Source organism: Mesoplodon bidens (genome assembly GCF_964165515.1).
Source record: "Mesoplodon bidens genome assembly, chromosome: 15".
Classification (NCBI taxonomy): domain Eukaryota; kingdom Metazoa; phylum Chordata; class Mammalia; order Artiodactyla; family Ziphiidae; genus Mesoplodon; species Mesoplodon bidens.
In genome coordinates this window covers 45,784,874-45,809,213 of record NC_138171.1, presented here as the reverse complement: position 1 = coordinate 45,809,213, position 24,340 = coordinate 45,784,874, and the positions used below count along the sequence as shown (strand labels likewise).

General features: G+C 48.8%; 1 protein-coding gene across 3 annotated transcripts in view; it reads left to right on the top strand.

Annotated features, from left to right (window-relative positions):
* The window catches only part of KATNIP (katanin interacting protein), a 195,069-nt gene that overhangs the window by 114,280 nt on the left and 56,449 nt on the right, over window positions 1-24,340 (top strand). For all 3 annotated transcript variants that reach the window (XM_081256320.1, XM_081256319.1, XM_081256321.1), the window contains 4 exons: window positions 1,312-1,430; window positions 2,996-3,098; window positions 7,391-7,606; window positions 18,487-18,624. In XM_081256320.1, the coding sequence (XP_081112446.1) occupies window positions 1,312-1,430; window positions 2,996-3,098; window positions 7,391-7,606; window positions 18,487-18,624 (576 nt within the window). The remainder of the gene's footprint in view (window positions 1-1,311; window positions 1,431-2,995; window positions 3,099-7,390; window positions 7,607-18,486; window positions 18,625-24,340) is intronic.

The following is a 24,340-nucleotide window of genomic DNA, read 5'->3' as shown; positions in this document are numbered from 1 at the left end:
GAAGCCAGAACTCACCCAGGCCTGCTGATTCCAGTCCCTTGTTACGCTTCCATTTCCTGACAAGATAACACAGAAAAGGATCTTAGTATCCTAAATAAATAAATTTATATCTACATCTATCTAGGTCAGTTAGGCCCATCTCAGCAAAGATGACGCCAGGAAATATGGTCGTGAATTAATAAAACACCTGGGAACGTCTTTGTTAGATTGTGCACAAGTCTATGCTGTGTCCTCAGAATACAGAGGTGACCGAGTCAGACCAGAGTAGCCCCTGGCCTCGGAGCTTTCAGACAAGATTCGAGTATATACGAGTAAAGCCGTATATAACCAAGGTGACTTCAGAGACAGGTGGCGATACAAGGTGCTAATGGGTGAGAGAGTGACAGGGTATAGGATGGTGGCTACCTCCCACAGGGGGATCCAAGGAGGCCCCTTGGAAGGTGTCCCATTTAGGCTTAGCCCTGCCTTGTAAGAAGGAGCCAAAAAAAAAAAGGAGACAGCCAACAAAGGAACAGCATTCCAAGTGGAAGGAACAGGGGAAAAGCTTCGAAGTGAGAATGAGCCTGGCCTGTTCCAGGAGTGGGAGAGTCGTGGAGGAGAAGAGGACAGGGGAAGATAAGGCGTGGACAGTAGGGAACTGGAGAGAACGCTCATGAAACAGAGGGCGGGCAGGGCAGCACCCAGAGCAACATAGTGGTTTTCTTTTGGCATCGCTCCTACTTTGTCTATTACTTCCCAGCCATCTGAAACCATTGCCGGCCAATCTTTCTGACAGGTTTTGCCATTTTGCCCACCCTGCGGTCCAGGATTTCTGGATGACCTGACCCCTGATTCACAGAGCTTCCAATGGCTACAATTATTTGCAGATAAAGAGCAAAGCACATTTCTAGTTTAGATGATAAATGGAAAAAAGGGGAAAAGGCTTGGAGGATTAAAAATCAAGGGGTCTAATGTTCCTGGCATCCTCCATGGAGTCCCATTACTTTGTAGCAAACAGAACAGAGGTTCACTGGAGGAGGGGAAAGGTTTTGATGAGAGAAATTTTTCAATGGCTCATTGAAGCAGACCATTTCCTGGGACCTCCCAGATCATAAGACACTGAGATCCCACCTTTTTTGCAAAGACCGTGTGAGGGGATTCTAGATCTAATCAGCCCCAGGTAGTCGCTTTCACCCTCCTTCCTGTCCCCAGTTTCCCTCAACAAGACTGACGGCCTGCGAAGTGTGTCCCTTTGACGGTGGCTCTGCTGTGTCTTGGGCCAGGAGGGTCGCCTTGGACATCTGTTTAATAAGCTTTTCCATCCTCCCTCAGCTGCCCTCCATCACCGCGGCAACGAGCACAGCGACCAGCACGCAGGAGCAGTCCAGGGCAGCAGGGGGAGCCAGAGCCGTCGGTGAAGCCATCGACAGAAGCGGCCTTCTGGGGAGCAGGTACTTATCGAGGCAGCTTCAAAACAAAAACAGCAACCCGTAGCCATCCAGCCACGAGGATCTTATTAACTGAGGTTTTTCTTTGCATTATGATTCCAGACCATTTAAAACTGCTCCCTTAGACTGCATCCCCCCTCACCCTCCCTCCAACCCAAAAGCCTGAAATTGACTTGATTCCTTTCAGACACATGTCTCTTGGCTTGTTCAGTTCCCTTCAGCCCATGTAAAACTTCAGTCTCCTCAAAGGTTTCCACGGAAGCAGCCCACGCGGCAGACAGTGACCCAAGGCAGTGTCCTCTGAACCTTCTTTTCTCTATTCAGAGTTTGTTCAAATGCAGCATTCTCTTCCGTTCACACATAGCATCAGTGATTGGCACTGTCAAGTTTCATTATCAAAATAAAGCCTTTCCTGTAGTCATCAGGCAACACTGATCTTCAGAAAGATGCACCATGCCGAGCCAATAGCTTCAAGCATGCATCTGAGCCCCACCATGCTCCCCGGGCCGCTGTGCAGAGCTGGGCGCGTGGTAGTCTGTGCAGTGCCCATGCCTGGCTGAGCGGTGAGCGCAGCTGAAATCCAGCCTCCACAGTGGTCGCTAAGCTGAGGCTCTGGCCTGAGGCTGCACCAGCCCCGAAAGGAGTGGGGGCTTTTTCTCTGCACAAAGGAGGAATTTCCTGGCCCGTCTATGTACCCTCCAGATCTGTGTCCATCCAGAGGGTGTTCGCCTTTGATAATTTGTAGAAAAACTCTGAATAGGCTAAAGGCAGTGCCAGCCACTCCTCCAGGAGTCTGCACACCCCAGATTCGAAACCATGCTGTGGACCACTGTGGCCATAAATAAGAACTTGAAGTTTCCTCCGCGAGTGAAAGGGCTGGGCCATGAGGATATGTTACATCAGATACAGATACAGGATATATTACAAGCAGCACACACATCACCAAATGCTTCTTTCTTCATCATCAAGATCCTTTGTGCTTCAGGGTCTTGGGAGTTCTCAGCCTTAAACAGCACAAGTAGGGTGTGTTTGCAGACAACTCTCTGCTAGGTTTGGAATGCTGTGTCCTCAGAAACTAGAGATGCAAGGCAGGTCACTAGATCAGGAGCTGGCAAACTTTTTCAGTAAAGGGCCAGATAGCAAATACTTCAGGCTTTTCACTTTTTGTTTGTTTGTTTGTTTTAACAACGTAAAAACCATTCTTAGCTTGCAGGCCACACAGAAACAGGCTGCGGGCTGCGTTTGACCTGCAGGCTGTATGTACTGTGTAGACACCCGCTCTAGACTCTTACAGCCTAGCAGTCAGCTTAAGGAGATCAGCTGGCCATCTGGCCCCAAGCAATTTCTCTTACTTGGCCCTTCTTTCATCGCCAATTGTACAATTATTTATAAAGGGAGAAAACCAGCTGGTGTGTGCCTTTGATCTGTCTGCGGGGGTGTGAGTATTTTCGTCTCAAATTGTTACTTCTCTCTGAAATAGAAAAGTAAGCCTGGTACCCTTGATGGGAACGTTCTCTATGATGTATCCTTACTATCATACCTGTTTGCTAAAACAAAATCAATTTCAGACACCAGCAGAAGGTTCTGAAAGTCCTCCAGGCCATCGAAAGTGACTCCGCCCAACTCAGCCAGGCTGTTTCACCCACTGAGGAGCAAGTTCTGGACCCAGAGGTGAGAACCTTGACTTATGCGGGTTTCTTAAGACATTCATGTCTTGCCTGGAGGCTGAGGGAGGAAGGGCCCCTCAGTACAATCATTTCTGTTCGGTGGGAGCTGCTCTGACAGTGGTGAACTTAGCATCTTTCTGCCCCAGTCTCCATCCCCCCCTCCTCCCCAGCACATAGACATCCATGCAATGGAGCGTGAAGTTTCAGAAGACAGAAGCCTGTCCACACAAGAGGAAATATAAATAGCCTGTAAGCCCATAGAAAAATATCCAGCATCACTTGTAATCAAGAAATACAAATTAGGGCTTCCCTGGTGGCACAGTGGTTGAGAGTCCGCCTGCTGATTGCCCCGGTCCGGGAAGATCCCCCATGCTGCGGAGCAGCTGGGCCTGTGAGCCATGGCCGCTGAGCCTGCGCGTCCGGAGCCTGTGCTCCGCAACGGGAGAGGCCACAACAGTGAGAGGCCCATGAACCACCCCCCCCCCAAAAAAAAAAATACAAATTAGAGCAACCTTAACATCCCATTTGACGTTAACAAATCTCAGTTAACAAATTATTTTTGATGATAACCTCTAGCACTGGCAAGGTTACAGTAAAACTGGCAGTCTTACCCTGCTGGCAGCAATAGAAATGGGTGGAAAGCTTTTGAAAAGCCGAAAGGCTCTTAGGAAGAGCCTTAGAAATACTTATGTCTTCCAGCCCGACGATCCCACTTTCTTACCCTGAAGAAATGACTCAACAGAAATAAAACTATAGGCGCAAAAATGTCTATTGCACAATTATTGGAAGTAGGGAAAGGTGAGAGAAAAAAACACAGAAATAACATAAATGTCTCACAATAGTAGAGTTAATCAGGAAAGTATGATACATCAGCACAATGCAGTCGTGTACAAAGATGGAAATTTTCATTATGGAGATTATGCAGATAGAAAAGTTTAAGGATATAAAGTTAGCTGCAAAAAGTGATGTTCATCTTCATCGAGTCCAATACAATTGCAGCGACTGGGCAAGGATATGGCTGTGAGCGGGTCGATGGAGCTGCGACATGAACGGTGAAAGGGCAAGGTGGCATCAGGGTGGAGGGATAACGGATGATGCTTTTCTCTTTTGGGTCAAAAGGTGTGTGTCCAGCACATCCTCTCATCTCTTCCTCTACCCAAGCCTTTCTTATAACTATTTGGTTCAGTGGTCACCCATCTTGTGATTGGCCAATTGGGACTTAACAGGAAGCCCTCCCAAGGTCACACGTAAAGCTCATATGAAAGCAGAAAGAGCCCTGCTCCAGCCCAGACTGGAGTTCTGGCTTGAAGTCTGGCATCATCATTAAGAGGTCGTGTGACCTTACATAAGCCTCTTAAGCTGTCTGGTCCTGGGGGTGTGTGACTGTCAAACTGGGTAAATAATCCACAGCCCACAGGGCCACTGTGCAGCTGGAAGAGGAAAGGTCTGTGAGGGCAGATGGCTCGGTGCCTGGCACAAGGCAAGGAGGAATCAGGAAATATGCCGTCTAAAAAAATCCGGGGAAAGCAAAGCTTTGTTCACCCCTGTATGGCATAGTTGCTTTCTTACCTATGAAGATCCTAAGTGTGGTGAAACCTCAGCCATATTAAAAAGAGCCTGGATGGATCAAGTCTCCTTATATTATAGGAGACAGAAAACCCAGTGCAAACTGACTTATAAAACAAAGAGAAGGGCTTCCCTGGTGGCGCAGTGGTTGAGAGTCCGCCTGCCGATGCAGGGGACACGTGTTCTTGCCCCGGTCTGGGAAGATCCCACATGCCGCAGAGCGGCTGGGCCCGTGAGCCGTGGCCGCTGAGCCTGCGCGTCCGGAGCCTGTGCTCCGCAACGGGAGAGGCCACAACAGTGAGAGGCCCGCGTACCGCAAAAAAAAAACAAAAACAAAGAGAAGAAAAATGACACATTTCTTTGTACTGAATGCCATAGTCGGGATCAAGTAGGGCTTGATCCAGAAGCTCACACTATGTCTGTACTGTGTCAGCTGCATCTTGAGCCTCATCCCCACCTCAATGCCCAGTCCCAGCTCTGCTCTTTCCCTGTGACCCCTCAATAGCTAGAGTGATTCCCACCTCTTGCCCTTATACCCTCAGACCCCACGGTCAGGAGAAAAGAGCAGTTTCTCCACACACAGATCTGAAACTGGGTCATGTGCCCATCACTGAGCCATTCCCTCCAGGTGGCCCGGGTAACAGGACACACTGATCAGTTGGACCAGTTCATCTCCTCCTTAGGGTAGGAAAGTGTCCATCCCCCATACCTCATGGCTGAGAAAAGAGAAGGAGCAGCTTCACCAAAGGAAAAGCAGGTGGTCTTGTTGAGAGCGGGGCAGTGAACGCCAGGGACCAGAAGCTTGCCAGCCAGTGTTTGCCTCAGACCCCTCGATCCTAAATCGAGCAGGGGCGGCCATCGGGTTGCAACGCTGACAAGTTGTGACACTTCCTTAGTTAATAGACCCTTCAGCTTCTTCGTTTAGAAACCCCGCTGCAGGAGTTTGCACATCTTAGATTGCACTGTGCGTGAGATCCAGCAGCCCCTCCTCGAGGCAGCTCGCCTCCCATCTGGCCTCCTCCCAACGGCCAACAACCACGGTGACCAGCGCCGCATCCTCACGCCTCCCACGGGGCGCACCTGGCAGCGGAACGCGCCTCCCAAGCACGAGTTCATTAACCTCCCGATCCCCGAGGCTTGAGCCGGGCCAGTAGAGTTTTATCACCATCCTGCCTGCCTGGGACTCAGGCCCAGGGTAGCAGAGAGCTTGGCCTGGGCCCACAAGGCCCCGCGGCAGAGAAGGAGGAAGCCGTGGGGTCTGCTAATAAACACAGCCCCTGCGTTCCTTCCGGGAGCTGACAACTGACTTCCCTCCCTTCATGTCCCCATCCCATCACCTGACAATCAAGGCTCATCCAAACACACGCTGAGAGCACTAGCACGTCTCGCTGGCTATTAATTAAAAAAATAAGTAGGGAACAGTTGCTGTTCATTTGCTCAGCTTCCTGCTCACAGAACCATCGCAGATTACGGTGTTAATTAAGAGAGGGCATGTGCATGCGGGGAAGGTACCATTTTCTGAACGGCTGATCCGTGGCGACCAGCACTGCAGTCGGAGCCCGAAGGGGCCTCGGGAAGCCATTCCGCGGTGTGGCTTGATTAATGGCATCCACGACCTCTCAGACCAGACAACCTACCCGCGAAGGAGGCAGGCATTAAAATCCATGGAGGAGAGAAATGGGCGGAAATGGCCACTTACAGAGTGCACGCAGGCCAGGACTGCTGACCGGGTCTTCTCCGGGTGTGTATCCCACTTAATCTCTGGAACAGGATTGTCAGATCTATGGTGTCATCTCCTGGTCCCCAACCAGGCAGGGGGATGTCAACTGACTTGTCCAGGGTCCTGTGTTATCTACTGTGTTAGATAGGCCATCTGCTAGGCTACCACAACCGAGTACCACAGACTGGGTGGCTTAAACAGCAGAGACTTCTTTTCTCACAGTTCTGGAAGCAAATCCAAGGTCCAGGTGTGGGCAAGCTGGGTTTCTCCAGCTTCTCACTGAGTCCCCACATGGCCTTTGCTTCGTGCCTGCCCATCCCTGGTGTCTCTCTAGGTGTCCAAATGTCCTCTTCTTGTAAGGACATCAGTCTGAATGGATTAGGCCCACCCTAATGGCCTCGTTTTAACTTAATTACCTCTTTAAAGGCCCTGTCTCCGAACAGTCACCTTCTGAGCTACTAGGGTTTGGGCTTCAGTATCTGAATTTGTGTGTGGAGGACACAATTTAGCCCAAAACACAAGCCCAATTCAGCATAAGTTGTGACATGCCTATAGGACATGAACCCTTGGTAGTGGGTGAGAAAAGTACGTGTTCAGGCAGAATCTGATGCCTTTTAAACATTCTTTGTTATTTGCAGACTCTTACAGAAAATACTAAGTGCCAGGGTTCATAGTAAGGTTTTTTTTTTTTTTTTTTTTGGCCGTACTGCATGGCTTGCGGGATCTTAGTTCCCCGACCAGGGATCGAACCTGGGCCCGGCAGTGAAATTGCCAAGTCCTAGCCACTGGACCACCAGGAAATTCCTCTAGTAACTATGTTTGAAATGCCTTACAAACATGAGCTCATTTAATCTCCATGATAACCATCTGTAATGGGTGTTCTTCTTATCCTCATTGTACAGAGGGGGAAACCCGGCCACTGAGCGATTAAATACCTTGTCATTTAGTGGTAGAGCTGGATTCCATCTGTTGTGTTTCCATCCTTTGGCATTACTTTTCTCCTCACTAAGGACAAATCGGGACCGAAAGCAGAAGAGATCAAAGATGCCGTCTACGTGACCATGGAAATCCAGTCCAACTGGGGCAGCGCGTCGTGGGTGGGTCTCACGGAAGTGGAATTCTTCGACCGGAACAACACAAAGCTTTATGTGTCGCCTCGCGATGTGGCTGTCCGGAACTCGGACACGCCCGGGGAGCCGGGCCACTTGGTCAGCAGGAACTTAGCTGTAAGTGGAGGCGGCCTTGTGTGAGTCTTGGCCGCATGTTTTGGTGCATTTTTTCTGCCCACGATAAGCCCACGATAAGGGTGTGGGTGCAGCAAGGGGAAGGATGATGTAATCATCCATAGCCATTCATTTGGGCAGGGTGGGGAGGAACCGGAGGGCAAGGTACAGGGAGGGGCCTCCAGCGGCACCCCCCCACCCCCGCCCTGAGCTCTTGCCCAGATCCCTGCTCTGTAGAGGGTTCTTGTGGGGGGTGAGGGGCCAAAGAGGAGCCAGTTCACCCCCTTTATCTACATTGCAGTTTCCCACAGTAACCACCAAACACAGGACCTCGGGATGTCATTGAGGGCAACACCCACGTTTTGTAGATGAAGAAACTAAGGCTTGGACAAGGGCATTGACTTGGCCAAGGTCACACAGCTGGAAGGTCGGGGAGGGGGGAGGGGGGCGGTGCAAATGCACCCCCTGCAGCCTGGCCCAGGGCCAGGGTCCTGCTTCCCTGGGGCATGGAGTACGCACCCAGCAAATGTGGAACATCACTTTCTTTTAAATATCTGAAAGTTAAAAAAAGAAGAGTACTGGCATTTTCTCTTCCTGCTGCTTGCAAGCTGGACACAGGAGACTAGACAGACCACCCAGCACTGACATCTTTATGGTGCTCCGTGCTTCAGCATCAGTCACCGTGACCTCTGGGAGGGGCCCGAGATATGGGGAATAGAGGTTGCCTTTGGGCCACGGAACTGGCTGAGCAAGGGACAGGGCAATAGGAAGACTTTCCCTTGGATGCTTTTTTGCACCTTTTAAATTTCCTGCGACATACATGTATTTGCTATTCCAAAGAACAGATTATTAATTTTTTAAAGGTATTGAAAATGAAGACAATTGCCACATGTTCAGTTCTTGCTTTGTGCCCAGCACCATGCTAAGTGTGTTGTGTGTATAATCTTATTTAAACGAAACAGTGTACAGGCTGGAGAAGCAGAAAGGCCTGGGTTCAAAGCTTAATCACTTACAGCTTCATGATCGTGGGCAACTCACCTAACATCTACTTTGATTTCCTCGTCTGTAAAATGGGGGTAATAATAATACTTACCTTGATACGATGTTTTAAGGATCACATGTAAATATGATCCTCACTGTTCGAAAGGGCTCCAAAACATTAGCTGTTACTGTTTCCGTTGTTACTAGTCGTCGTAGCAGTAATACCACTATGAAGTAAATATTATTGCCATTTAAAGAAAAAGAAGCAAGAAAGGAGGGCTTTGAAATCCCCAGCTCTAGAGACCCAGGTTCTGGTCTTGACTCTCTAGCCTTGGGCATCTTACCCACCTTCTCTGAGAGTCACTTTTTTCTGCCCCCTGTAGAATGGGAGTGGAGGGCCTGGATAATTCATATGATTCTTATTTTGCCAGCAAAAGAAACTGAGTCTGGCTCTCTTTAGCAAATTTTTGAAAAGAAATTTGTTGCAAGGCTTTTGAGTAGCTGGCGTATTCACTGTCACCCAGGCCAAAAGAGGACAGGCCCTGTGAGCAACTTGGGGTTCTGGGTAGCATCCTGGGATGCATGAATACCGAGAGTTTGGTCTTTTTTTTGGTGGCGGGGGAGGGTGCAGTGTTTGTTGGTTGATTGGTTGGTTCGTTGGTTTGTCATCTTGTCATTCTGCTGGAGATATCCAGTCCAGGAAAGGAAGGCTGATGGACCAACCTGGCTAGGAGGGCCAGGCACCTTGGTGCCAGTTCCACTAAGATGCCCCAGTGGGGCAGGGAGGGAATTTTCCCTGAAGAAATTTGTGGTTGTTACTGAAAGAAAGGCAGGGTAGATGTGAGATAGCCAGGAAACACAGCCTGTCCATAGGGTTGGGCTGAGTGGTTTCTGAGCCCACTCAGATCAGCAGCTATGGGACCTTGAGAGAAACAGGTCATGGCCACTTGGACGCTCTGGCCTTGCATTCCCTGCTCTGCTCTCTGCTTCAAGTCTGTAGGCTCCCGTGCAAGCTGCTGAGGCTTGGACCAGCCCTTGTGAAACCTCTCCCGTCCCCCTCGTGCACAAAGCAGTGGCATTTTGGAAGCCTACTGTACAGAACGGAGCATACCAGGGACGATAAAAAGCATCACTGGATTTAATGGGGACAAATTCTGATGATTGCTCTCCCCTTTTCTCCGTTTAGCAGAGGCTGATGAGCATTGCCATGTGATAGCAGTGAGGACTTTGGCCCGGGGTTTTGGTGGGTTTCGTTTTTGGGGTTTTTTTGTTTTTTTTTTTTAAACTTGGGGCCCTGAGGCAGCTGTCTCACCCTGGGCTGCTAGATCTCTGGGCCCAGCTGTGGGTGGGCTCGATTCCCCCTGCTGCCCTGGCCTGGGATCTCTCTGATAGTCGCCCTATGAACCACGCCTGGGGCCACCAGAACACACTGCCTCTCAGAACCATTCAGTTTCACTGGGGTCTCAGGCATCCCTCATTGAATCCTCACATGAACCTCGGGATGACTTTCCCCATCTGATAAATGAGAAAACCAAGTCTCAGGGAGGATGAGTGACTCATCCAGGCCACACTGCTGTGGAGTGGTGGGGCTCGGCTGAAAGCTGAGGAGAAGATACCTGAAAGCAGAGTCTGGGTTTGAAAGAGAAGTTGCCTCAGTGGAGGTGAATGAGGGGCGTGCGGGGGGCTGTATGAGTGCCCCGTGTTCAGTGCAAACCCTCCTTCCTGCCCTGCCCACCCCATCTCTCTCATCGCCACCCCCAGGCCCATGGCTTCAAGTTGGCTCCAAATTTATATGCCCAGCCCTGCCTGCTTACGAGTTCCTGACTTGAATGTCAGCTTCTGCTCAACATCTCAGACTTCCGAGACCTGAAACTTGAGTGTTGATTCCCTGGCCCACGCCCTCATCTCTTCCTCCTCCAGCCCAGTAAATGGCATCCCCACCCACTCAGCTGCCAAGCCCACCACTTAAGAGTCTTCCTTGGTTGCCCCACGCCCCTTCCCCTTCCAACACATCAGGAAGTCCTATTGATTCCACCTCCAACATGGAGCCTGGATCTGGCCCCTTCTCTCCATTTCCACTGGTTCTTCCCAAGTCTGATCAGCTGCTCCCTCTCACTGGAACTATTAAGTGGTCTCCTCTCTCATTCCTTTCTTCCATTCTTGCCCTCATCCACTCCATTTTCCACTCTGTATCCAAGGGACCTTTAACAAATGTCAGCTTGCAGCCCTCCCCTGCTTAAAACCCCTGCCTTGACTTTCTGGGGAAAATTGGATGCCTCTCTGTGGCCCCAGAGGCTGTCTGTGAACCAGCTCCCTCTCCACCTGCCTCACATACCAGGGCTCCCTTCTTCTCCTCTGACCTGCCAAGCTCCTTCTCAACTGTGGGTTCGGCACTTGCTGCCCCCTCTGCCCAGAGCATCCCTCCTCCAGATGTTCATGTGGCTCCTTCCTTTCTCGTCACTCAGATTTCAGCCCAGGTATCACTTTCTCAGCAAGACCTTCCTGGACTCTATAAGCTGGAGGAGTCCTGTTCCCTCCCTACGCCAGTCTCTATCACATCAGCTTTTTTCATTTTCTTCAGACCACTTCCCACTATCAAAAGTGATTTTGTGGGGCTTCCCTGGTGCCGCAGTGGTTGAGAGTCCGCCTGCCGATGCAGGGGACGTGGGTTCGTGCCCCAGTCCGGGAAGATCCCACATGCCACAGAGCGGCTGGGCCCGTGAGCCATGGCCGCTGAGCCTGCGCGTCCGGAGCCTGTGCTCCGCAATGGGAGAGGCCACAACAATGAGAGGCCCGCGTAACGCAAAAAAAAAAAAAAAAAAAAAAAAAGTGATTTTGTTCACTTGTTTCTGATCTGTCTCCTCCCACCAACCTGTAAGTTCTTGTCTGTCCTATTCACACTATATCCCTATCACATAGAGCAATACATTTTTGAACTTTTAAAAATAAATAATTATAGACTCACAGGAAATCTTTTTTAAAAAAACAGTGCAGAAAAGAGAAGAACAATAGAGAAAAATCAACAAACCAAAAGTTGTTTTTTTGGAAGAATCAACAAAATGAACAAACCTTTAGCTAGACTGAGCAAGAAAAAAAAAGGGGGAAATATTCAAATTACTAAAATCAGGAATGAAAAAGGGGCCATCACTACCAAACTAATAGAAATAAAAAGGATTACAAGGGAATATTATGAACAATTTTATGCCAACAAATTAGATATCCTAGATGAAATGGACAAATTCCTAGAAAGACACAAATTACCAAAACTGAATCAAGAAGAAATAGAAAATCTGAATAGACCTACCTATAGCAAGAAAAGAGATTGAATTAGTGATCAATAAAAAACTTCTCACAAAGAAAAGCCCGGGACCAGATGGCTTCACTGGTGAATCTTACCAAATATTTAAAGAATTAGCACCGAGCCTCACAAACTAAAATATAGAAGAAGAGAGAACACTTCCCAACTCATTCTCTGAGGCCAGTATTACCCTGATACCAAAACCAGAAAAAGCCATCACAAGAAAACTACAGACCAGTATCCCTTATGAATATAGATGTAAAAATCCTCAACAAAACATTAACAAATCAAATCTAGCAGTCTATAAAAAGATTTATATATCAAGACCTAGTGGAGTTTATTCCAGGAATGCAAAGTTGTTCAACATGTGGAAATTAACAGAATACAACATATTAATAGAACAAAGCAGGAAATAACCACATGATGTCTTAATAGACACAGAAAAGGCATTTGATAAAATTCAACATTCTTTCATGATAATACATCAACAAACCAAGAATAGAAGGAAACATCCTCAGTCTGATAAAGGGCATCTATGAAAACCCACAGCTAACATCCTACTGAATGGTGGAAGACTGAAAGCTTTCCCTCTAAGGCCAGGAATGGGACAAGGACGCCTGCTTTCATCACTTTTATTCAGCATTGTACTGGAGATTCTACCCAAGGAAGTTAAGCTAGAAAATGAAATAAGATGTTGGAAAGGAAGAAATAAACTATATTTGCAGGTGAAACGATCTTATATACAGAAAATCTTAAAGAATTCACAGAAGTTACTGGTAAAGCTAACATCGAGTTCAGCAAGCTTAGAGAATAAAAGGTCAATATACAGAAATCAGTAGTATTCCTATACACTAACAATGAACCATCCGAAAAGGAAATTAAGACATTTCCATTTATAATAGTTTGATGCTATTTAAGAATAAAATACTTAAGAATAGACTTCACCAAATAAGTGAAAGACTTGTACACTGAAAAGTACAAAATATTGTTGACAGAAATTAAAAAGACCTAAATGATGAAAGATGAAAAGATATCTGTGTTCATGGATTGGAAGACTTAATACCATTGATATGGCAGTGCTCCCAAATTATCTACAGATTCAATGTAATCCTGCTACCTTTTTTGTGGAAATTGACAAGCTGGTTCTAAAGTGTATAATGGAAGTTCAAAGAACCCAGAAGAGCCAAAACAATGTTGGAAAAGGACAAAGTTGGAGGACTCACACTTTGAGTGAGTCCAGTTTCAAAACTTACTACCAAGCCACAGTAATTACGACTGTGTGGTTCTGGCATAAGGATAGACATATAGATCAATGGAATGGAATTGAGAGTCCAGAAATAGATTCATACATCAATAGTCAATTGATTTTTAACAAGGATGCCAATATCGTTTGATGAGGAAAGAATAGTGTCTTTTCAACAAATGGTATTGGAACAACTGGATTTCCACATGCAAAAGAATGAAATTGGACTCCTACACACCATTTACAAAAACTAACTCAATGGGTCAAATACCTTGAAACTTTTATAGTGTTAAGGCTATGAAACTCTTAGAAGAAAACATAGTGTAAATCTTCATAGCCTGGAATTTTTCAATGGAGTTTTAGATACGACATCCAAAGCATAAACAGCAAAAGAAAAAGATAGGTAAATCAGACCTCATCAAAATTTTTAAACAAACAAAAATTTTTAAACATTTTTGCTTCAAAGAACATTATCAAGAAAGTAAAAAGATAACCTACAAGAAAGGAGAAAATATTTGCAAATCATGTATCTGATAAGGGTCTTGTATCCAGAATATATGAAGAAAAGGACTCAGACTCAACAACAAAAAGACAAACAACCCAGTGAAAATATGACCAAAGTACTCTGAATAGACATTTCTCCAGAGATGATATACAAATGGCCAATAAGCACATGAAAAGATGCTCAACATCATTAGCCATTAGGGAGATGCTAATCAAAACCATAAAGACGGGCTTCCCTGGTGGCGCAGTCGTTGAGAGTCCGCCTGCCAATGCAGGGGACACGGGTTCGTGCCCCGGTCCGGGAAGATCCCACATGCCGCGGAGTGGCTGGGCCCGTGAGCCATGGCCGCTGAGCCTGCGTGTCCGGAGCCTGTGCTCCGCAACGGGAGAGGCCACAACAGTGAGAGGCCCGCGTACCGCAAAAAAAAATAAAAAAGGAGTTAAGTACTGATACATGCTACAACATGGATAAACTTGAAAGCATTATGCTGAATGACGGACGTCAGACATAGGGATCATATATTGTATGATAGCATTTATATGAAATGTCCAGAATGAGTGAATCCATAGAGACAGAAAGTAGACTAGAGGTTGCCAGGGACTGGGGGAATGTGGGGGATGGGGAGTGACTGCTAAAGGGTTTCTTTTGGGGGTGATAAAAATATGCTAGGAAAAGATAGTGGTGATGGTTGCACCACCTTGTGACTATACCAAAAAACCACTGACTTGTACACTTTAAAGTGGTAATTTCATGTATGTGAATTATATCTCAATTTTTAAAAAAGTATAGAGAGGTCCCATGTGCCTTTGCCCAGCTTCCTCCAATGGTAACATCCTATGTGACCATAGTACATTATCAAAACTAGGAAAGTGACATTGGTATAACGTGCAGACCTTCATACACGTGTGTGTGTGTGTGTGTGTGTGTGTGTGTGTGTAAGTTCTTTTCAGTTTTGTCACATGTAGATTTGTGGAACCACCACCACATCAAGATGCAGAACAGCTCCATCGCCTCAAAGGAATTCCCTCATGCGACCCTTTATAGCCACCCCTCCCCACCCCTGTCCCTAACCCAGACAGCCACCAACCTATTCTCTATACTTTTTGTCATTTCAAGAATGCTATATACATGGAATCATACTATATGTAACCTTTTTGAGACTGACTTTTCCCTACTCAGTATAATGCCCTTGACACCTAACGAAATTGTTGTATCAAGAGTTTGTTCCTTTTTAAGGTGATAACTTATTAAATCGGGGCTACTTCTGAGGGCAGTCCAGCATCTCCCTGGGGGTGTGTGGATCTGTGTTAGGTTAAAGCTGGAGAAAGCACCTATGTTAGGAGTTAGAAAGTTACCTCCTGAGAGAGGCCTTCTTCTCTGACCATCTGTTCTAAAACAGTCCTTCCATTGGCCATTAATAATTCTCTCATATTTTCTTCATCGAATTTATTTCCCCACCCCCAGCCCCACTTGATTTTTTTTTTCTTGGCAATGTTACTTGTTTGCCTCCCCTCCTGGCACAGAGCTGGGATCTGCTGGGCCAGGCACCCCCCCGCACTCGGTATTTGTTGAGCAAGTGGGTAGCAGATGCCGTTGGCGCCTCCCGCAGGCCCTTGCCCTTCCCACTTTGGTCTCTGCTGGCTCCTCTTCCCACTGCCAGCACACACATTTCTCCAATGGAGGATCTGTTTTCTGGCCTCCAGGGCCCACTTTGCCTCCCCTGCAGCAGGCCCAGACTGGTGGGGAACTGAGCCCCCAGGAGCAGCCCTGAACCTACACTGATGGGAACCGGGCTGTGGGTACCCCAGCTCCCTTGTCCCGGAAGTGGAGTCACCCTGAGGTGTGTTCCACACTGGTTCCCAGGTTCCCTGGTGACGTGGAGCTCACAGGTGTGCCTAGCCTGGTAACACATTCTTTATGGAATGCCTCTCCCCCTCTCACTTCCCCACCCTCCAACTGGTGTTTCCTTCACTGTCTAAATCAACTCCTTACACTTGCCTTGCCTCAGGGTCTGTTCCTGGGGGAATCCAAACCAACACAGAATGAATGAATGAGTGAATGAATGAGTGAATGAATGAATTAAAAACCTCGGTTTAAATCCTCACTCCATCACTTGGGCAAACCACACCTTTGCTGGACTCTGGTCTTCCTTCAGTGACATGGGTGTTACTGCAGTACTCACCTTCCAGGGCTTGGAGAGAACCCAGTGAGATAACGGCGGTGCCCAGGTGCCCTGATTCTTGTTCTGCCATATTTTTTTTTCTTTTTTTTTTGCGGTACACGGGCCTCTCACTGTTGCGGCCTCTCCCGTTGCGGAGCACAGGCTCCGGACGCACAGGCTCAGCGGCCATGGCTCACGGGCCCAGCCGCTCTGCGGCATGTGGGATCTTCCCAGACCGGGGCACGAACCCGTGTCCCCTGCATCGGCAGGTGGACTCTCAACCACTGCGCCACCAGGGAAGCCCTGTTCTGCCATCTTGATTACCACCTGCAATGGGCAGGTGCAGCAGACGCTCTCCTGCTGGCCTGGCACCTGGAGGTTTGCCCAGTGTGCCTTGGGTCAGCCCTCGGCAGCTTCCCGGCAGCCTTCCTCTCGGGGACTCTGTCTGTGGAAAGGAAACAACAGAAGGCCCAGTTGCTAATGAGGCCCAGAGTTACCCACAGGTTAATGTTCTCCGGCTTTGAACACCACGACTCCCACCTAGCCCTCCCGTTATCCCTCCCGCTGACGGAAACGTGATGGGAAATCAATTACAGTCCCCTCGCTTGTGTCTAAGGGTCAGCCTTCAGTCTCTGCCTTTGTCAAGCAGCCTCAGCGACCCATTTTAGGCTCCAGTGAAGAGAAGGAATGAGACTCCCCTGCTGGATTTGAGATGTGCTATCTCTGACCCCTCGCAGCTGCCCAGAGCACTAAAAGTTCTCGCAGAGCTTGAGAAACTTGCCAGAATAAGTCAGAACCCCTTGAACTCATCTCTCCCCCTTAACAAAGCAGCCTCCTCCCTCCTGAAAGGCACCATTGTCACTGGGACAAGCCACCTCTGTCCTCCGCGCAGCTGGAGCCTGAGCCTCACGTCTCCTGGGGGCCAACAGACCCCAGAGGCAGGCACGGTCCTGGGGATGGGAGCCCATGGAGACGCTCTCAAATACGGAGCGATGCTCCTTTTAGATAAAAGGAACAACTTCAGCCAGTGTCAGAGATACAGGTTGCTTATTGGCAGATGGGACTTGTGACTGTTCAGCCCCTAAGCAGGGACCCTAAACTCATGCCTGCAGGGGCCGGGCGGAAGCATAACCAGGGAGGTGAGGTGGGTGTAGAACAGTAGGGAATGGTGAGGACTGGGGCACTGGAGAGCACCCACCCTGGCCACCAGAGCAGTGTACTCAGCTCCAGCCAACAGCTGTCAGGGACCCCGTGTTGCCGTGTCTCCTAAGTCTGTAGACAAGCCAGACACCTAGCTCTGAGGGGGAGGGGATATCTTCCATCTTTAAGTCTTGGCAACGAATTTGCCTTAAAAAAAAACAACAACACTTCATGAGCTAGACAAAATAGCTCTGCCAGCCAGATCAGTTTAGTCTCTTCTTTAAAGTTTCAATGAGAGGACAGATATTAGGAGGTACATTTCACTTATCTGTTCATTTCTTCATTCAACGATTGTTCAAAAAATTCAATTCAAAGATTTTTTTGTCATTTACCATGTGCCAAGGAACTGTGCTGAACGCTAAGGGTTCTGGAATGAATTAGAAGAGCTTGCAGCTGAGTGTGCATGTATGTGTATGTGTGCGTGCGTGCGTGCGCATGCGTGTGTTGGTGGTGGTGGGGTGACATAGACATGAAGACAGGTACTTGTGGGACACTGAGTAAATTATAACCTCAGGGCTTCCCTAGTAAAAAAAAAAACAAAAAAACCATCATAACCTCAGGTGTTGCAAGGAGCCGTGGGCACCTGGAGAAGGGAGTGACTGTGTCAAGGGAAGGGGTGACAGTGGGGGAGACAGCACATCTGAGCTGAAGTTCCCAGGGGGAGAAGGGCAGGAGAGTACTGCACTCAGAAGCCCAGCCTGTGCAAAGGCACAGAGGCCGAGCCAGCATGGACATATTTGGGAACAACTGTGCGTTTTGTCCAGACATAGAGCAGAAGAGGTACCCAAAGAGACGAGAGGGGGTGACCAGGGCTGAGAAAAGTCCCCCGATTTCACTTTTTCCCATCTGCGTCCCAAACACTCATTATATGAAATGTTGTTGGTGCAAATGAAAATGACAGCAAGGCTCCCCTGCTCCTCTGCCTCTTTGGCCTTGAGAATGGCCTTGGCAGCCTCGCTGGCAGGCGGAAACTGCACACAGGGGTCCCAAGGCTTGGAAACCCTGAAAGGGAACAGAATAAATCCTAAGGCTCAGTGCCATGGCCCCGTCCCAACAAACGCCTGAGCCGGTTTCTTTCTTTTCTATTTTGAAATTTTTAAAATTCTACAGGGTTTTACAAAAGAAAATCAAAGGCTCTGTTTGCCAGGTTAATCAAATAGCTCAAGTCATGGCTCTTTTCCCGTCCTTCTCCTCCAGTCTCTCTCCCCAGCAAAGCCGATTAGGTCGATTAAAATAAAGCCCGCTGCATTTTAAATTTGCTCTGGATGGCAGGGCCCCATGTGACAGCTTTGTGCCGGGGACGAGGGTCAGTAACCTGCTCCAAAATGCAGTCCAGATGGGGTGAGATCTAAGACCCCACCCAGGATGAAGTAGAGAAGGTGGGTGGCTTCCCACCCTCATCCTCCCCTGGTTTCCATAGTCACTGCCCGCTTACTTTAGGGTAAGGCAGAATTGTGCTAACAATAACAACTTCCTTCTCTTGCTGGCGTTTCAGGGCAAGAAAGACCCTTCCTTGTGGACGTGCCCCTTCCACCCGCCGCTTCAGCTCTTTTTTGTTATCCGCAACACGAGACAGCTGCGTGACTTTGGTCTAACCAAGATCAAAGTTTGGAATTACTGCACGGCTGACGGCGTAAGTAACGGGCTCCGGTTCCTGGCTGGGCATTTGGCTGATGGAAGCATTTAGTGCTTTCCCATAGCCTGATTCCCGAAGTTGCAAAATGGGGACCAGGAGGCCCCGTTGCCCTTCCTCCTGGGTGTAGCAAGCGCCTGCTGGGGGATTTCACTTCGCGTTGTCAGAGCCTCCAGGAGCAGAGCCTCCGCTGAAGGTTTGGGAAGTAGAATCAGGTCACCTTTCGGGGGAACTGGAGAAATATGAACCGAGGCGCAGTTTTAACAGATAAGGAAACAGACACACAGAGAGGTTACGTAACGTGGCCCAAGGCACACAGCCAGTGAGCGTCAGAGTGAGAATTTGAATCCCTGCAGTCAGACTCCAGGCCCATTGGCTTAGCCAGCGCTTCTCAAACCGTATCCGCAACAACTTGCCTGGGATCTTGATAAAAAGCGGGTTCTAATCCAGCGGGTCTAGGGCGGGGCCCAAGATTCTGCACGTCTAACCAGCTCCCACATGTACCAGTGCCCCTGGTGTGTGCACCCCACTCTAAACAGCCAGGCTCTTAACCTCTGTGCTCTGCAGCCCCTCTGGTTTCAGAACCCCTCCCCTCCTTCCTACCCTCATACCACTACCCGGGCCCTCATCCTTGCTTTCTTCTCCGGATTGTTTTTCACATATTCATATGCATTTATTCCTCCATTCAACCTTGATTATTGAGCACATCCTAGGTACCGTCAGGCTTCATGATCAATTGTGAGGACACTGATGTAAAGACACAGTCCATGCCTTGGAGGTTCTCCTTGTCTAAAAGCTGGCAGACAAGTAAATGTGGAAGTATGAGGCAGTGTGATGAAGGCCTTGATAAAGCTGAACCCAGAGAGCCAAGGGTTTCAAACAGAAGCCCCAGGGACTCAGCAGGGAACGCAGTGAACAAGGAGGGGCAGGACTCCCTCAGCCTGTCTTGGTTTCCCCTCTTATGACAGAAAAGGGAACAAAACTTGTTCTACTTTCCTTTCTAATCTGCTATAAGGGAAGCAATCGTACAAGCGAGATGATAAATGGGAACCAATCCTCGGCCTCAATGTTGTTAGAGAGACGCTAGGGCCTGGTGGGGAACGTGGCAGACTGGCAGGCACGTGGCCCAGGTAAAGGGCAGGGCGTTTTTCAGCTTTAACTAATGATTGATACGGAGCAATGCCAGCCAGTGCTGCTAGATCTTCTGAACGTTCCCTGAGAGCTGGGAATCTGGATTTTGAGATGAGCTATTCTGTTTGCAGATGTCAGTAGCTAGTTTCACTTCTTTTGAAGCCACCATACAGTTCAAACCAAACTCATCTTTGGGCTGGAGCTAGCCTTTCCCAGTCTGCTGCCGCTGGAGCCTGGAGGAGGGAGCCTGCCTCAGGCTGGGAGAGGTCAGGGAAGGTACTTGAAAGAGCACATACCTGAGCTCTAGTGAAAAGAGAAGCACTGGGCTGGACAGAAAAGAGAAAGCCTCTCCAGGTGGAGGGAGCTTCGCGGGCAAAGGCGTGGAGGTGTGGAAGAGTACAGCCTCCTAATTGCTCTCCCTGACCCCAGGCCCAAGCCTCCGGTCTGTCTCCAGTAGCCACTGGGAGGTCTTATCACGACTCTACTGTTTCAAGCCCTCAAAGGCTCCCCTTGATCCAGAGAATCCAGGACAGAGGGCCCCTAATCCCTGTGCGTCAAGCCTGCTTCTCTCTCGGCACCCGCCCCTTGACCACGCCACCCTCCAGAGTGCCAGCTGCTCGTGGCTCTCCACCGCCCTCCCTGGTAGGCGCATCTTTAGTCCCTGGCCCCTCCCATCTCGCTCATCTCAAAATGTTTGCCTCTGCCTCGTATTCCTGGGAAACCCAGACTTCCCTTTCTCCAGGATGCTCGCCTGACCCCCTGACCCTTGTGCACTTCTGGACCTCATGAACTGGTTCTATCGCCCCTGTACCAGGATGGGCACTTGCCCCCCCATCACACTGTGGGCCTCTTGGGAGCAGGGCCTGAGTCATCTCCACCACTGCTCTGTTCCAAGTAGAAATACATGGTTGTCGAATGAATGAATGAGTTCATTCCCCCAAGAGCCCATAAGCAATTGTCTCATCCTTCTTGAGATCCAGATGAGAGACTGAGAGTAGGAGGGGTTAGGATGCTTGCCCAAGGTCATACCGAAGGTTAGAGGCCAGCTGGGGCTCAACCAGGAGACTCCATGCCTCCTCCCACCTGGCCGTCCTCCCCTCCTGTACCTCTTCTGGCTGGTTCTCCGCCCACCCACTCACCCAGCCGTCTCTCCAGCTTCCAAATAACCATCTGCTGGGCTCTGGGGATCTGGAGGCTAACATGGCAGACGCGGTCCCAGCCGGCTCTGTTCACACACGATGCTGCCCCAGAGAAGTAACAAAAAGCATTCTCTGATTTCTGTGTTTTGATTTTTTTTTCAAACAAATGCCTAAAGTTTAAATTTGAGAAAAAGTCCAAACTATTGGAACAAATGAGAAAGTTCCTGTGGGCGTGTCAGCCTCCCCTGCCCGGGGTGTGCGCAGGGGCTGTCCTCTAGGCCCCGGATGCAGCCCCGGCCCCATGTAGCTGCAGCGCGTTCCCAGCATCTAGGGCTGGGTCCTCTCCTTCTCCAGTTCGCCCGGCACTTCCTGGCAGGCGGTCACCAGCATCTTCTGGAATGGTTAATGAAATGGCGCTGGCTGCCCAAGCCCATGCCCTGTAGCTCGGCCCTGTCATCAACTATATTGCTCAGGCCAAGAAAGGCAGATTTTATGTGCTATATTACAAAGAAGATAAGCTTCGCCCCTTTTGGCTGAGGCCTGCCTTTCTTCTTTAACCTGCACTCGGCCTTCCCTGTGTGCTGAGAATAGAAAAGGAGCAGGACATCAGGGCGTCATTGCTGTTGCGGGCGCTTTGGGGAGCAGCCGGCTACGGGGATTAGAGACTTGAGGTGTTTCTACACAGAGGAGTGTGTGGAGGACCGCAGTCCCTGACAGGGCCACCACTTATGTAACGCACATCTATCTGTTGACAGAATTTTCCGGGGACAGAAAGCACAAACAAATGCAGCTGCAGGTTGTTTTCATTTAATATTCTTCCAGAGAATGCTATTACTGTGTGTTTTAGAGGAGATAAAATGAGAGTTTATTGGAAATATAGCTCAGCCCAGTAGACACGGCTTGTTAAGACAGTGTTTTGTGTCTGGGAATTCAAGGAAGCAAAGTTCAATGTGAGGCGCTGATCCAACCAAGGCTTGTTTAGAGCATAAGAAAAGAAGGTGCTAGAAGAAAAGGAGTCTCTTATTGGAAAATCTGCTGCCACGTTAGGTGATGCGGTAAGCGTGAACCGGCCCGGAGGAGAGGACTTCCGGGCAGGGTAAGGACACGGAGGCTAGCATCCGTCCACGCAGGCACACAGGGCGGCCCGCAGATGTGGGTACTCATCACAGCTGCCGTTTACCCAATGCTGCATGCATCAGGCAGGCATGAAGCCCCCACTGAGTGCTCCGTAAACATTTGATGCCTGAACAAATAACTGAACAAATGAATCATCTCAATTAACCTCCCAACCGTCCTACAAGGTGGATGTTGTCGGGCCCCATGTTGTAGATAAAGAAGCTGGGGCTTAGGATAAAGAGATCCTATGGGACAGATAGCTGCGTCTCTTTTGCCAACTCTGCTTGGAAATGGCTGCCTGGAGTGCTGTCTTGAGAAGGATTTAGAGCTTTCCTTCTGGTTCATCCAGGAAAGGGTGTGTGATTGATCAGCGATGCCTGTCTTGGGCTCAGGAGGAGGACGCGATAATATGTTTGTCACATTTTGTGATGTTTCCCCAGATTAAATGACTGGCCCAGCTCGTGAGGAGTACGGGCCGGAGGTGGGGCGGGAACACGGGGGCTGTGGGTTTCCCTGCGGTTTTTCTCGACATTGCTTCCCCTGCAGAGCGACATCTGCTAGGAGGAAGGAATCAATGGTCTCCCTCCTCTAGGATGTAATAACCCATCCAAAAAGTGGGCTTTCAGCTGCTCGCCACGGTCCATCTGTTTTCGTTTATAATAAGCACATTCATCATCTACGTGGCACCATTCCATCACCATTTTCACCTGCAGCATCACCATGCAGATGCCACCTCCAGCCTGGTTACAACAGCAAGTGAGGCAGGATCCAGTGATATATTTTATGCATGGAAATGGTGCTCACTAAGTAGTTCTTGAATTAATTAATTAATTAATGTTAGATTTCCCCAGGGGTGTATTTCTTTTCTTTTTTTTTTTAACTTTTTATTTTATATTGGAGTATAGTTGATTAACAACGTTGTGATAGTTTCAGGTATACAGCAAAGTGATTCAGTTATACATATACATATAACTATTCTTTTTCAAATTCTTTTCCCATTTAGGTTGTTATGTAATATTGAGCAGAGTTCCCTGTGCTATACAGCAGGTCCCTGTGGGTTATCCATTTTTAAAATAGCAGTGTGTACATGTCAATCCCAAACTCCAGTGGTATATTTCTGTGACTTGTCATGGTGATCCAGGCCAGGACTGCCCAATAGAACTTCTGATGATATTAACATGCTCTATCTTCCCTGTCTAGGGCAGTAGTCACTAGCCCCAGGTGGCCACTGAGAACTTGAATTGTGGCTCCTGTAACTGAGAGACCGCATTTTACAATTTATTTCATTTTAATATTAATATAATTGTCCACATGTGGCTGGTGACTACATATCGGACCATAAGGGTCTTGGTGCTCAGGGAACCATGTTGAACAAATAGACAAGGTCCTGTTCATGCAGCCCTGTCACTTCTCATGAGGAAGGGACCAAAAAAAAAAAGGGCACAAGTGAATAGTGTCATTTCAAGTAATGCTAAGTGTTCTGAAGGCGATAAAATCAGGCAACGGGAGAGAGGCAGGAGGAGAAAGAGGCAGGGCTGCTCTGGACAGGTGATCAAAGGCCTCCCCCGACCTGGATGTGGAGAAGGAGCAGCCATGCTAACATCAGTGGGAAGAGAGTTCCCAGCAGGGGGCACAGCAAGAGGGGAGGCAGGAACAACCAGTTTAGGCAGAGACTGAGCTGGTGAACAGAGGAGAGGGTAAGGGGAGGTCCCAGGGGTAGGTGGGAACCAGGTCGTGTGGGCCTTACTGGTTTGCAGGCAGAATAAGAGGATGGTCAGAGCCAGCCCAGCTGAGGCAAACCCTGGCTCCTCCTCTTCCTAGCCATGTGACCTTGGGCGTGTTACTCTATGCCTCTATGCCTCGATTTCCTCATCTGGAAAATGGGGTGATTATTGTTCGGTTAATACGTATGAAGTGCTCAGAATGATTCCTGGCCTTTGTGAGCACTCTACAAAGGTCAGCTCTTAGTATCATTATTGAAGGGTTTTGGGCAAAGGGTGATACAATCTGACTGAGGAATTTAAAAGATCACTCAGGCTGCTGTTTGGAGAAGGGATCAGAGGGAAGAGGGAGCCCCAAGAGGAGGCTCTTAGCATAGTCTAGCTTGGTGGCTTGGATGAGGGTCACAGTGCCTCTGGAGTGCACCATGGGTAGATTCAATTCATCCCAGGGCAGTATTTGTATTTTCAGAAAGGCCTCTTTTTTTGGCAGGGGGGCGGGCAGGGGTGGACTTTCAAATGAATGCAAGTGAAGAGATTAGTTCAATAACGACCTACGTACCTTTCACCAGCTTCATTAATTATCTACATTCTGCCATTTTTGTTCCATCT